Below are 14,033 nucleotides of genomic sequence, written 5' to 3' on the forward strand. Positions count from 1 at the left end.
ACTCATCCGTAGCTATGGACTCTAAACTGGTGATCCCCTTTAAAGGCTCAGCTGCTGGTGTCATTTCATGGGCTTTCAGGTTTCAGTGATTTTAATAATATCCTGGAGTGTGACTTTCGATGCTGAGACTCGTGAGGGACAAGGAGAATTTCATTCCCCTCACCCTGCTTCTTTACCATCCTGCAATTCCTCCAGTTTTTCTTTTCTTTGTCCTTATACCTCTTTTCCCTTTCCCCCAAATTTGCTCTAATTTTCAGACCCAGAAGCCAGACTATCAAATCCATAAATGACCAAGAAGGCATTACTGGCGTTCTTTGGAACCCCGCATTTCACAAAGCCGCCTCCATGAAAAGGACTTGCCCAAATGATAAATATGTACACTAGGACGGAACTTAGACTTTCAAGAACTTGAACACTGTTTGCATCTAGATACTGGACTGGGAAGGGTGCAGTCTTTGAATATTGCTCTAGTTAAAGTAATTGACTCACATTTGTGGGCGAGAGGTAGCAAGATTGTATATAATGAGCCTAGTTATTTAGTAGCATTCCGACGGCTGACTTAATGGTTTTCTGAACATTTTAAGTGAGAAAAGCCAGTGTGCCTGCTTTGGTGTGAGATGGGTTCTGTTGCAGCAGTTGTAACTGTAGCTGAGAAGCAAAGCAAGATAGAGAAACCGTGGGAGGGTGCAGTTCCACCTTTCCAGGGAAAATGAACTGAGGATCTATGACTCATGCACCCGCCGTGGTCCTCCAAGATCCAGGGTATGAGGCCTAGATGCAGCCTCGTACAAACACAAATCAGATGGATTAGGGAAACGAAGTCTGCAGGGCTCCCTCCTCAGAGGACCCCCAGTGGAAGGGGAAGGGGCCAGCCAAGACCCTCAGTCTGCTGGGGCCTCAGGGTGGGAGCCCTAAGCAGCTAGAATGTTCTGGCGAGGCCCTTCTGGGAAACAGCCATCAAATCGAGATGTGAGCATGCGCTGTGCCCATCTTCTCTGTCCCTACTCCCATTACAGTGGTCGTTCCTGCTCCTTTAGAGCCCAGCCATTCCACTTGGCCTTGTCTCTCACTGGACCGCTGCCCCGGCTTCCTAACCGGCTTCCCTATTTCTGCTTTTGCTCCCCTATAGTCTGTTTTCCACCCAGAGCAAGAGTAGTCCTTTGAAAAGGTAAAGCAGACTATGTAACTGTCTCCTCACCCAGGCATAGCTTGTTTGCATTTGGAATGAAGATTCAAACTTCACATCTGCCCACCAGGGCCCACGGGATCTAGCTCCTGCCTGGGTCCCAGTCTCTCTCACTCATCCCCAGCCTCCCTGACCTCCGTACTCTTCTCACCTGCCAAGCTCCTCCGCCCAGGGCCCGGCACCTGCAGTTTCCTTGGCCTGGAACGCTCTTCTCGTCTTTACAGAGCTGCTCCCTCTTGCCTATCAGATCTCAATTCAGAGCCTCAGAAGAGCCTCCCTGGCCATCCTGCTAGAAGTAAGGACGCCCCCATCCCAGTGTTGCCCAGGTTTGGTGGTGAAAGATGGCTTTCAAATTTCCGTGGGGGCTTTATATTTTTGTGAAATGTAACGGAGATGTCACGGCAGCGTCACGTTGCTGTGGCGCCCCCTCCCGGTCCCTGCGCTCGCCGTGGGCTGGCAGTAGCGGTTCAGGAGCTGCGCGTCTCGTGGATGCTACTTCGCGTAGGAGCTTCGCCCCACGGCTACCCTGCGTGCGTCCTTAGGACTGACTGTTCTCTGCAGCCCTCTGGCTTGTGTCTTGTCTCCCCCGGTAGAACGTTCGCTCCACAATGGCAGGGATCTTGTCTTGGACTTCTCACCCCTCCAACCACCATGCCAGGATCGGTACTGACGCACACTAGGTTCACATTAAATCCTTGTCGACACTCCAGCACCCTGATGGGGCTGCCCAGCCCAAGCGGGAGGAGATCAGAGAAAGCCCAGGCTGCCTGCCTTCTCCCCAGTGGGTCTGCTTTGTCTCCACATCCAGTATCAGGCAAGGAGTCGGCCTCGGTCACTGTTACAGTGACCGGAAGAACATGATTCCGCTTCAGCAGTATCGCTCCCTCGCTGTGTGGTGCTGGCCAAGTGCCTTCAGTACCACCTGCCTCCCTTTCCACGTCTGTAAAGGAGGCCTGGCATTTCCTTCGCCCATGAAATCAGGTGATGCTCTTGCACACGCTTAGCGATCTCCAGAACGCTGCCCCCGCGTGGCTTCGCAGCTGTGCATTGACTTTGTAACTAAAAGACAAGAGTTAATCTCCTTGTTGACACTTTTTAATGAGATAGAGTGGGGTCAGCAGACTTTTCCTGTGAAGGGCCACACAGGAAATATTGTAGATGTGAGCCACCTAGGTCACTGCTGGGTTTGCAGCCCGCCCCTCCCCCCCACCCACCTGCCCAACAGTTAAAAATATAAAAACTATTCTAAGCTTGAGTGCCGTAGGGAAAGCAGGCCAGGGCGAGGTTTGCCAATCCCTCGTGATAAGCAGTTGGCGTTGTATTTCTGTGGGACTCAGTCAATGTTACTTTCTGTTTGAATGAAATAAGAAATGTGACCCATAACAGTTTCATTTCTCTTGAACCGATCCTCTTGCAAAGCTGTTATTCATCATTGTACTCATACCTCACACTCTTTCTCACTTGTTTTCAAGTGCATTGTAAACTTCGAGTTTTAGAACAGCTTTCTCTCGGCACACAGTCGTGGTTCTCCAGGGCGGTGTCAGTGGTTTGTGTAGGAGAGCCCGTTTAGAGACCGTTTGGAGCTGGGGTCGGCCCTTAGATCTGGGTGAACTCTGATAATAACGCATTCTTGCCTGCCGTTCCAAGTATAGCAAGTTGTTAATTTCCTGAAGTTTTCTCCTATCGAAAGGGTTTTACCTTTGTATAGACATCTGATTAAACCTTCGATTGAATTTAGAGCTGATACATTTATTCTTGTTTTATTTCTAATAGCCAGATGTGAATTATTATGAAACCAAGTTTTTATAGTATTATTATAGTATTATAAATTTTCTAACTGCTTAGTTATAGATAGGTTACGCTTGGATACAACTGATCTGTTGTAAAAACTGCTCCTTCCCCTGCTTTTGCTGCCAGGGTCTCCTGATGGCCTGCAGGCCATCTCTTGCTCATCTTATAAACCATTATTGTTGACATACTTATTCAATGCACTTTCCAATTTTGTTTTAAATATTCTTTAGTTTCAGCATTTAGCAAAGTTCTCTGGAGTTGACAAGGGTAGAAGGTCTTAGAAAGATTGTCAAAAACAAAATTGATATGGGACTTCCCCGGCAGTGCAGTGGTTAGGAATCCGCCTACCAATGCAGGGGACACGGGTTCGAGCCCTAGTCTCGGAAGATCCCACATGCCGCGGAGCAACTGGGCCCGTGTGCCACAACTACTGAGCCTGTGCTCTAGAGCCCGTGAGCCACGACCACTGAGCCCGGGTGCCACAACTACTGAAGCCCACGTGCCTAGGGCCCGTGCTCTGCAACAAGAGAAGCCACCGCAATGAGAAGCCCGTGCACTGCAACGAAGAGTAGCCCCTGCCCGCCGCAACTAGAGAAAGCCCGTGCACAGCAACAAAGACCCAACGCGGCTAAAAACAAAAGTTGATAAAGTAGTACCTAGGTATCCCTAACTTGGTTTCTTTAACTCTGATGTTTGGGGCTCACCAGCTGCTGAGGGGCGTGGAGCCTTGCAGTGTAGTGTCTTGACAGTGCGTGATCTGAGTAGCTGATACTGTGTTTGGTTAGAGCGTAGATTCGGGAGCCAGCTCTGCCACTTGCAGCCGCGTGATGTTCGGCACCTTTCTGACCTCTAAGACTCAGTCTCCCCATCCAGAAAGCTGGGCTAAAACAGAACCTTCTGTATAGGATTATGAGTCCTAAGTGAGTTAATACCTGCTGGGTGCATACTTAGTGCCATGGAAGTATTAGTTGTCGTTATTGAGGGAAAATATGCTTTCACTGATACATTTTTTAAATCCTTTTTTTCCAGGTTTCATTGAGATATGATTGATGTACAACACTGTATAAGTTTAAGGTGTTGAACATAATGATTTGACTTACGTGTATCATGAAATGATTACCAGGACAAGTTTAGTTGACATCCGTCATCTCCTACAGATATCAAAAGAAAGAAAAAAATATTTTTTTCCTTGTGATTAGAACCCTTAGGATTTACTCTCTTTTAACAACTTTCATATATATCATATCGCAGCGTTGATTATAGTCATCGTGTTGTGCATTACATCTCTAGTACTTATTTATCTTATAACTGGAAGTTTGTGTCTTTTGACCACCTTCATCCAGTTCTACTCCCTTTATCCCCTACCTCTGATAACCACAGATCGGATTTTTCTGTGAGTTTGGGGCTTTTGTTTTGTTTTATATTTTAAGAATCCACATATGAGTGAGATCATACAGTATTCGTCTTTCTCCGTTCAACTTAATGTAATGTCCTCAAGGTCCATCCATATTGTCCCAAATGGCAGAATTTCCTACTTTGTTATGACTGAATAATATTTGATTGTCTATATATATTCCACACCTTTTCTTTACTCATTCATCCATCAGTGGACACTTCGGTTGTTTCCATGTCATGACTATTGTAAATAATGCTGCTGTGAGCATGGGGGTGCAGATATCTCTTCGACGTAGTGTTTTTGTTTCCTTAGGATATATTCCCAGGAGTAAAATTGCTGAATCTTGCTGATACATATTAATGGATAACACTCCCCATGGAAAATTTTATATCTGACTTGCTTTGTTCATTTAAATTTTCTCTCCAGGCTTTTGTGGAGGCCCAGAACAAGATTACTGTGCCATTTCTTGAGCAGTGTCCTATCAGAGGTTTATACAAAGAGAGAATGACTGAATTGTATGACTATCCCAAGTATAGTTGCCACTTCAAGAAAGGGAAAAGGTATGTGAAGTTGCTTTCATTTAATTTTCTTTTTACTTTTCTGATCTAATACGTTCTTAAATTTTACAGTACAAATTCGGAATAACTTATCAGTTTATAAACTTAATTCATGATAAAATCAATTCATTTCTATGCTGGAATATGAGAATAATTTTTTTGGTCTGTTGACCACTTTCTTAAAAGAAGGACCAAGAAATTTAGCAGAGATGTGTCCTAGGACGAAATCTAGATTGTAGGAAATGATTGTTGTCTCGTGGCTAGTAATTGGTGAGATAGCAGGATTCATAGACAGCAATGGAATTTGTTTGCCTCTGAAATTAATTCTCCTTAGCTTATACTACTTGAAAAGACCTTATTATATGCATTTCTTCCATCCAGGAATGGAAATGGGCCAAGATGCAGCACCCATTAATTCACCTCTCTTGTTCCTTGCCCTCTGACACCCACTTAAAACATAAGTCTCTTGTTTGCTTTTTAACTCTCTTTGGAACCACTACCACAAATTTACTTTAGAGTTTGTTAGACTTCACATACATAGGGATCAGCGAAGTATGATCTGCATGCCAAGCCCTGTCTACCCCCCGTTTTGTAAATAAAGTTTAAATGGCACACAGCCATGCGCATTGTTGGCGTGTTATTCACGGCTGCTTTTGTACAACAACTGCAGAATTGAGTAGTAGCATCAGAGTCTGTATGGTGCACAAAGCTTAATTAATTTGCAGTCTTGCCCGTTACAGAAAAGGTTTGCCCACCCCCTACCCTAGCACCCTGGCTAGGGATGGGAACCAGCACTTCATCTTAGCAAATCTGCTGTCTCCTCCGTTGAAAAGAAAAAGTTACTGCTTTATTTGAATATCAGTTTTCACTTTAGGAAATAAAGCAGGCTTTATTTAGCTAATGTGTAGAATTACAATATATTATTTGAATCCCTAAAGCAATTCAGGGAACAAACTCTAGCTACAGGGAGATGGTGGGACCTTCCACTCTAGTCCCCATGTCCGTGGCACGGCCTGTTTGCAGTTGTACCTTTGTATGTTGTTTTCCTTTTTCTATTTGTTTGTATGTATTTGGTTTTTCTCCATAAATAGAACTCCATAGCTGAATAAAGACCATCTCTGTCCCCCAGGTATTTCTATTTTTACAATACAGGTTTGCAGAACCAACGAGTATTATATGTACAGGATTCCTTAGAGGGTGAAGCCAGAGTGTTCCTTGACCCCAACATACTCTCCGATGACGGCACGGTGGCGCTCCGAGGTGAGGGCTACACAGCCAGGCCCACGGAGTCCCGGGGCCCTCGCTCGCAGCTCTGAAAGACCAGACAGAGTGTGGACCGTATTGTAGAACAGACGCACACGCAGTGTCAGGAAAGCTGATTTGTGCACGGTAAATTCAGAACACATGGGTAGTCACATCTCCTTCTGATGGCCTGAAGCAGGACCAGAGAGTAATTCGCACTGGACCTAAATTAGCTCCTAGGGCTTCTGGGATCTTGAAGTATCATCATCACTTTCTGTAGCTTCTCTGAGACCTGTCTACGTTTGGAAAAAAATTAATTCTCTTCTGTAAGAAATTTAAGTTGTACAAAGAATGTTTTAACTATAAATATAAAACAGGAAAGAATATTTATGAAATCTTCTTCCTTGAGGGGAAAAAGTGATGTTTTCAAATTTAGTTAATTGTTAGTATGTTAGAATTAAAAGTATAAAACACAGTCTTGTAGAAATTAGACAACTTGGTACCTTGTCCCCAGAGGATGCAAGTTTAAAGGCTGAATAAGTGTGTTTTGCTGTATGCAAAAATATGTATGCCCTTGCCGTATGTCTCCTAAATAACTTCCCCCGAGATAACCTCCTCTACGGGCCATGAGGTTACCCCAGGTTTGTGCCATAAGCACCACTTCTAGGGTAAGGAAGTTGTCTACACTCTGGTTCTGTGGTTTAAAAATTGTACACTCTGAGAATCATCTCTGGCTAGTATTCTAGATGTTTTTAGTTACGTTGGCTCAGCATTTCCTCCGTAGCATCTTCTCTTTTGTAGAAAAAGCACAAGTGTAGGTTCAGCCCTACAGAGTTGAGCAGTTGGAACGCTGAAGTCCTGTAACTGATTAGGTGGGAATTAAAGAGGCCTGTTCCAGCAGATCTGTGTGAGAAGACCCTTTTATAAAGGCATTCAGTCATTTAGCGCTTCCCTCCTCCTCTCCCCCAATAGGCTGTGTATGTACACGATGATCTTTAATCTCATTAGTATCGAGAGTAATCGGTATTGGAAATAAGATGCCAGCCAGCTTATTGTCAGTATTCTTCCATGAATTTGGTCTTGGAAATGAAGATCAGTTGTGAGTGAATTTAATATACTGATTCTGTGCAGTAATATACCCTAAATAGAAGTTTATTTCATTTTAACCAGGGTCTATCTTGCAACTCATCCAGAGGACTTCATTATAACAGGGTCTCACCTCTCACTCTGATAATTCATTCCAGTAACATTTTTTATGTAATGCTTGTCATGTATGGACCCTGATGGATGACAAGGTAAATTAGACATGGGACTTGGTCTCAGTCTTTGAGTTTTCTGAAAATGATATTATAGGGAAGTCACAGTATAGGTAGACATTCAGATTCTTTTGATAGTATATGATTTTTTAAACATATATTTCAAGTCCAAGTGTTTTATTTACATTTTTCCTGAAAATTTTTAAATTATATGTAATTTATGTAGAATAAAATGAATATTTACTCCTCATCACATTCTTGACTCTTTTCTGCGTTTATATACGTTTGAGCCTGGATACTTTATAGGAATTATAAGTGATTAATAAGAAGGTTTTATGAAATTTTAACCTTATTTTTCACTAGTAGAAGTTCCATGTAAAATAGTAGGAAACCCGTGAAAATAGTTGTGTTTCTTAGGATAATTTTTAACCCCCAGTGAAGTTTAACAGACATCATAAGAGGAAATCTCTGGTGTCAGTATCTGGTACCAAACACTACACATTCCTTATAATCATAAAGCTAATAGAAACATATAAATATTTGTCAAGAAACATTCCACAGTGGTTAGAACATTCTGTCTGTGATGGCCCCAAAGAATGGGGGACAGTGCATTAGTCCATCAGTGGTGTTGCTTTCCTTATCTTTTCACGGTCACTTTTGGAATGTGCACTGCATGAGTCTTCATTGCAAACCCTCAGGCTTCATTTACCTGGGCTTTTAGTTGTCAGATGGTGTGGACATTAATCCTGGAGTGCCAGCAATGCTCAGAAAACGAGGTTGTAAAGAGGGATTTCAAGTAGTTTGGAGTCCATTCCAAAAATTATGTAACGGCTCCAGTTTAGTTCTGTTACATTCAGTCATTACTCTAAAAGCAGTGTCCTTACTCCTTTCCCCCCTCCTTCCAAGTATAAACCCAGATGAGCTCTGCTTTTAAGTGAACTGCTTATTGAATTATAGAAAATTTTTAAATGGAAGCATCTTAGTGGTCATATAATCTATTACTTCATTTTACAGATGAAGAAACTAAGGCCTGGAAAGGTTAAGAAACTTGTCCAAGGTCATAAGGCAAATTCCTGGGAGACCTGGGTGAGCCCCCAGAATTCCTCACAACCAGTTGCCTGCTCCTCCTATCGCCACATTCTGCTTCCATGTGTGACAGAGAGCTTTGTCAGACAGCACAGTGGGCAGCGGGCAAGACTGGGAGTGGTGTCCCCATGTTCACCATTTGACAGTTTCTCATGTGTCCCTTAGGCTATGCATTCAGTGAAGATGGTGAATATTTTGCCTATGGTCTGAGTGCCAGTGGCTCAGATTGGGTGACGATCAAGTTCATGAAAGTCGATGGTGCCAAAGAGCTTCCAGATGTGCTCGAAAGAGTCAAGTTCAGCTGTATGGCCTGGACCCACGATGGGAAGGGAATGTTCTACAACGCATACCCACAACAGGATGGGAAAAGTGATGGTAGGTTGAGACTTCGGATGAAGCACCTTTTTCATGAAATGAAGTGTGACTTCACATGACTTAAAGAAAGAAGCTAAACCCCACATAGAGGTTGCTTGGTCTAGAATCATGTTTCCTGGAAGGACGTTGTATCTGTTAGCATAGTTGTGTAACAGTTCCTGCCAAAACTTTATGGTTCAGAATAACGACCATTCATTTGCACTGTGAGTCTTCAGGTTGGCCAGGCAGTTCTTCTGGGCTTAGCTGAATTCTGTCATGTATGTGAGATGAGCTGCTGGTCAGTTGACTGATCTTAGCGTGACGTTTTCACATGTCTGGGGCGTCACTTCTGCTCCATGTGGTCTCTCATTCTGTAGCCGGCCAGTCCAGGCTTGTTCACATGGCAGCTCAGCAGGATTCCAAGGGGGAGAGCTGAAAGGCACGACCTCTTTGATGCCTGGGCTTGCTATTGGAACATCACTTCACTGCATTCTTTGGGCCAAAGCAAGTCACAGGACCAACTGCTATTCAAGGGGTTGGGAGAGAGATACAGGGAACTGTGAAAAATTGGGGCCATTTTTATTGCCGTCCGTTCTTCACATATGCATTCTTTCTCCCAAGGGGATCATGGAGAAGATGGATTTTTTTTTTTTTTTAACAAAACCAACTTATTTAATGATGTTGAGTGATGATAAAATTTTGCAGGAATCACATCTCTTTCTCTGCTCAGAAGTTACAGGTCACCTGTCGGTGACACTTGTCTTGACGCTTTTGTCCTCATTAACTACCAGGACACACCTTTGTTCTCTGCTTCAGTTGCACGAAGATCCTATTGTGTGCAAGTGGTCCCTCTTTCTTCCTTCACCTCTCCTTCCCAGGCAGGAAGGGCCCTGTAGCTTGTACCTTGCTGGTACAAGCTGTCGACATCATCTTCTTTACGCTACTCCGTATTTCCATGTGGTGTACAGCATTTTCATGTTGTCTTGGTTGATCTTTACAGGTGGGCTACCATCCCTTTGCTGGAGTTTTGGAGCTGGGGTGCAGAGTCTCAGTTACTTGTTGCAGGGCCTAGAGCTGGCAGGAAGCATGGCTAGTCCAGTGCTTTCTCCTGCACATGCTGTCCCCTTATCATGAATTGCTGTATCTTTGTCATCTTTAGATAGGCTTTTTTTCTCTTTTCCCCCAAGTTGAATTGGGAATAAGGCTATAATACTTTTCATCTCTTTCAGCTGCATTTATCAATAGTTTTGCTGCCTTGGATTAGATTACTGTAGTACCTTTTTTTTAGTTCACCAATGAGCTACAAGAGGAGCTAAGAGTAGGCTTTTTATTCAAGGATGTTGGCTAAAGAAAGACCTCTGTGCTCTCTACACTGAATTAGCTGCCTGTATGAAGAGTGCTGCTGAGTTAGAAAGTGTTGGCTGTTTCCAAGTTCTAGGAGACCAAAAAAGTATATAACTGGCCATTTCTTGTTAGAGAACAGTGTTATTAAGTTAACTTGTGAAAAACATGGAAATTATTATCTAGCCTTAATTTCCATTGGCAGAAATAGTAATAATTAGTAATGGTGGTTGATTTAAGAGAGCCAGCATCTTCTCCCAGCTGTAATTTTGCTGTCCTTTTGTTCGGAAGACCTCGACAGCCTTTCAGGTTGTGTGGTGGAGGACTTACAAATGAGGCTAAGCAATTCTGGCTATGTGCTGTTAGCAGTGTTCCTGGAAAACCCATGGAAAATCACCAAGTTAAGCTTTTTTTTTTTAATGTTATGGTATTATCTTCCTTTTTTTCTTCATTGTCCTGAAGAAAATCAGCCTCCAAAATCAGCAAATATATGTTGTTATTTCCAGGGTGATACCCAACTGATGCTTAACTCTCTTTTTTTTTTTTAATAGATTTAATCTTTTAGAGCAGTTTCAGGTTCACAGCAAAACTGAGCATAAGGTACCAAGATTTCCCATATACCCTCTGCCCCTCACACATGCATGGCCTCCCCCATTATCAGCATCCCCATCAGAGGGTACAGTAGATGAGCCTGCACGGACACATCATAATCACCCCAAGTCCACAGTTTACATTAGAGTTCACTCGTGGTGGTGTACGTTCCATGGGTTTGGGCAAACACATAACGATACATATCTACCGTTGTAGTATCATAGAGTGTTCTCACTGCCTTAATAATCCTGTGCTCCACCTATACATCCTTCCCTCCCCTGCCAGCCCCTGGCAACCACTGACCTTTTTTACTGTCTCTATAGCTTTGCCTGTTCCAGAATGTCATGTAGTTGGAATCATACAGTATGTAGCCTTTCAGATTGGCTTCTTTCACTTAGTGATGTGCATTTAAGTTTTTTCCATGTGTTTTTATGGCTTGATAAAAACACTAAAAAGCATTATTTCAGCATGAAATAATATTCCATTGCCTAGATGTACCATAGTTTGTTTATCCATTCACCTCTGAAGGACATCTTGGTTGCTTCCAAGTTTTGGCAATTATGAATAAAGCTGCTGTTAACATCCGTTGTACAGGTTTTTGTGTGGATGTCAGTTTTCAACTCACTTGGGTAAATACTACCAAGGAGCACAGTTCCTATATCATAACGGTATGTTTAGTTTTGTAAGAACCTGCCAAACTGTCTTCCAAAGTGGCTGTACCATTTGCATTCCCACCAGCACTGAGTGAGAGTTCCTGTTGTTCCACATCTTGGCCAGCATTTGGTGTTTTGAGTGTTCTGGGTTTCGGCCATTCTAGTAAGTGTGTAGTGGTATCTCATTGTTTTAATCTGCAGTTCCTTGATGACATATGCTGAGGGGCATCTTTTCACATGCTTATTTTCCATTCGTATTTCTTCTTCGGTGAGGTTAAGATCTGTTAAGGTCTCTGGCCCATGTTTTTAATTGGGTTCTTCATTTTCTTATTGTTGAGTTTTAAAAGTTCTTTGTATATTTTGGATAACAGTCCTTTATCAAATATTTGCTTGTCTTTTCATTCTCTTGACAGTGTCTTTTCGTGGAGCCGAAGGGTTTAATTGTAATGAAGTTTGGCTTATCCGTTATTTCTTTCATGGATTATGCTTTCGGTGTTGTATCTAAAAAGTCATCACCAAATCCAAGGTCATCTAGATTTTCTCCTGTGTTATCTTCTAGGAGTTTTATAATTGCATTTACATTTTTAGGTCTGTGATCCATTTTGGGTTAATTTTTGTGAAGTGTATAAGGTCTGTGTCTTGATTCATTTTTTGCATGGGGTTGCCCAGTTGTTCCAGAACCGTTTGTTGAAAAGACTGTCTTTTCTACATCGTATTGCCTTTGTTCCTTTATCAAAGATCAGTTGACTGTATTTATGTGGGTCTGTTTCTGGGCTCTCTACTCTGTTCCCTTGATCCATTTGTCTATTTTGCTAATACCACACTGTCTTGATTATTTATAATAAATCTTGAAGTCAGGTAGTATCAGTTGTCCACCTTTGTTTTCTTCCTTCAGTATTGTGTTGGCTCTTCTGGGTTTTTTGCTTCTCCACATAACCTTTAGGATCAGTTTGTCCATATCCACAAAATAACTTGCTGGGATTTTGATTGGGATTGCATTGCATCTGTAGACTAAGTTGAAAAGAACTGTCATCCTGACAATATTGAGTATTTCTGTCCATAATATATTGAGTATATCTTTCCATTTATTTAGTTATTCTTTGATTACTTTCATCAGTTTTGTAGTTCTCCTATAGACCTTATACATATTTTATTAGATTTATACCTAAGTATTTCATTTTGGGGGCTGCTAACGTAAATGGTACTGTGTTTTTAACTTCAAATTCCACTTGTTCATTGTTAGTATATAGGAAAGTGATTAACTTTTGTATATTAACCTTGTATCCTACAGTCCCGCACCAGATACTTAGATTTTTAAATATTTCTAGCATTGTACAGTATGGGAGGAATAGACTTTCTTAAAATTGTCAGCTGCATTTCAGTGTACGTTTTTAATTCCTTTAGGCACAGAAACATCCACCAATCTCCACCAAAAGCTCTGCTACCATGTCTTGGGGACTGATCAGTCAGAAGATATTTTGTGTGCTGAGTTTCCTGATGAGCCTAAGTGGATGGGTGGAGCTGAGGTATCGTTCTACCGTGAGATTTTACCCACAAACACCATCTCTCTTGGATTGTGTATATAAATATTCTTCTTATGTGGTGATCTTTACAGATGGTGGAAGTCCTTTGAGTGAATGTTCTTTTGTTAGAAATACCAGTACTCAAATGGACTCTTAATAATGAAGGTGAAAAATCTTTTAACTGTCATCTCAACATAAAAATCTTAATACTAAAAGTAATACATGCTTATGGTAAAATTGTAAAAGTACAAAATAACGTAAAGTAAAACATGAACATTTCAAAACTTGGAATCCTGATTCTCAGAGGTGAGGAGAGTTTCCTTCCAAAACTTTTCTTTGTATACACAGGTGAGAATGTAGGGGGAGAGAGAGTGTGTGTTTTTCTTTTTTACACAACTGTGCTCTTCATGCCTCTTGTTCTCTTGTTTTTACATTAAAATATGTACCCTTTGGATATTTATGCATCTCATAGGTGGTTCATACATTCCTTAGGGGTCTTGATAATAACCGACCTCTGTTGAAGTGATGTCTTTGTAGTTACTGTCCCAGATTTTATTCTGTATCTTGCGAATCGCCTGTGAAATAACTTAGAGGTGCTTAGAGAAAGAATTGGACTCTTGTTAGCTCATTTCTGGGTACTAAGATGTATATATATATATATTTTTTTTTTTAAGAAAGAAAAGCATTCTGAATGTTTTCATATAGGTGGGCTATCATCCCATTTTAGTGGGAATGAGGAATCCACTAGAAACTTTGAAGCCCATTGAGCCTCTTACCCCTTCTCGGGGATACAATTAGAACTTTGGTAAGAAAGGGGTATTTTAGATTTGAACTTCTGTGCGTGGGTCTGATTCAGTGGGGGATAGAATATGAATCCACGGTTTTTTAGTCCACGTGCGTTAATATACCTTATTCCAAATTGTCCTTTTATTTATTTTGATTCTCTAGAACCACAGTTGGCAGCCTACTGCCCTCAGCCGAAGTCTGGCCAGCTGCCTGCTTTTGTAGATTGGGTTTTGCTGGAGCACAGCCACGCCCATTTGTTCACTTGTCTGTG

At 42.0% G+C, this 14,033-nt stretch overlaps 1 protein-coding gene across 1 annotated transcript in view; it reads left to right on the forward strand.

Annotated features, from left to right (window-relative positions):
• Nucleotides 1-14,033, forward strand: part of PREP (prolyl endopeptidase) — a 136,553-nt gene that overhangs the window by 21,210 nt on the left and 101,310 nt on the right. The window contains exons 3-6 of the mRNA XM_004264771.4: nt 4,800-4,933; nt 6,060-6,190; nt 8,680-8,889; nt 12,858-12,979. Of these exons, the coding sequence (XP_004264819.1) occupies nt 4,800-4,933; nt 6,060-6,190; nt 8,680-8,889; nt 12,858-12,979 (597 nt within the window). The remainder of the gene's footprint in view (nt 1-4,799; nt 4,934-6,059; nt 6,191-8,679; nt 8,890-12,857; nt 12,980-14,033) is intronic.

The sequence above is a fragment of the Orcinus orca genome, chromosome 12 (assembly GCF_937001465.1).
Source record: "Orcinus orca chromosome 12, mOrcOrc1.1, whole genome shotgun sequence".
NCBI classification, from domain to species: Eukaryota; Metazoa; Chordata; class Mammalia; order Artiodactyla; family Delphinidae; genus Orcinus; species Orcinus orca.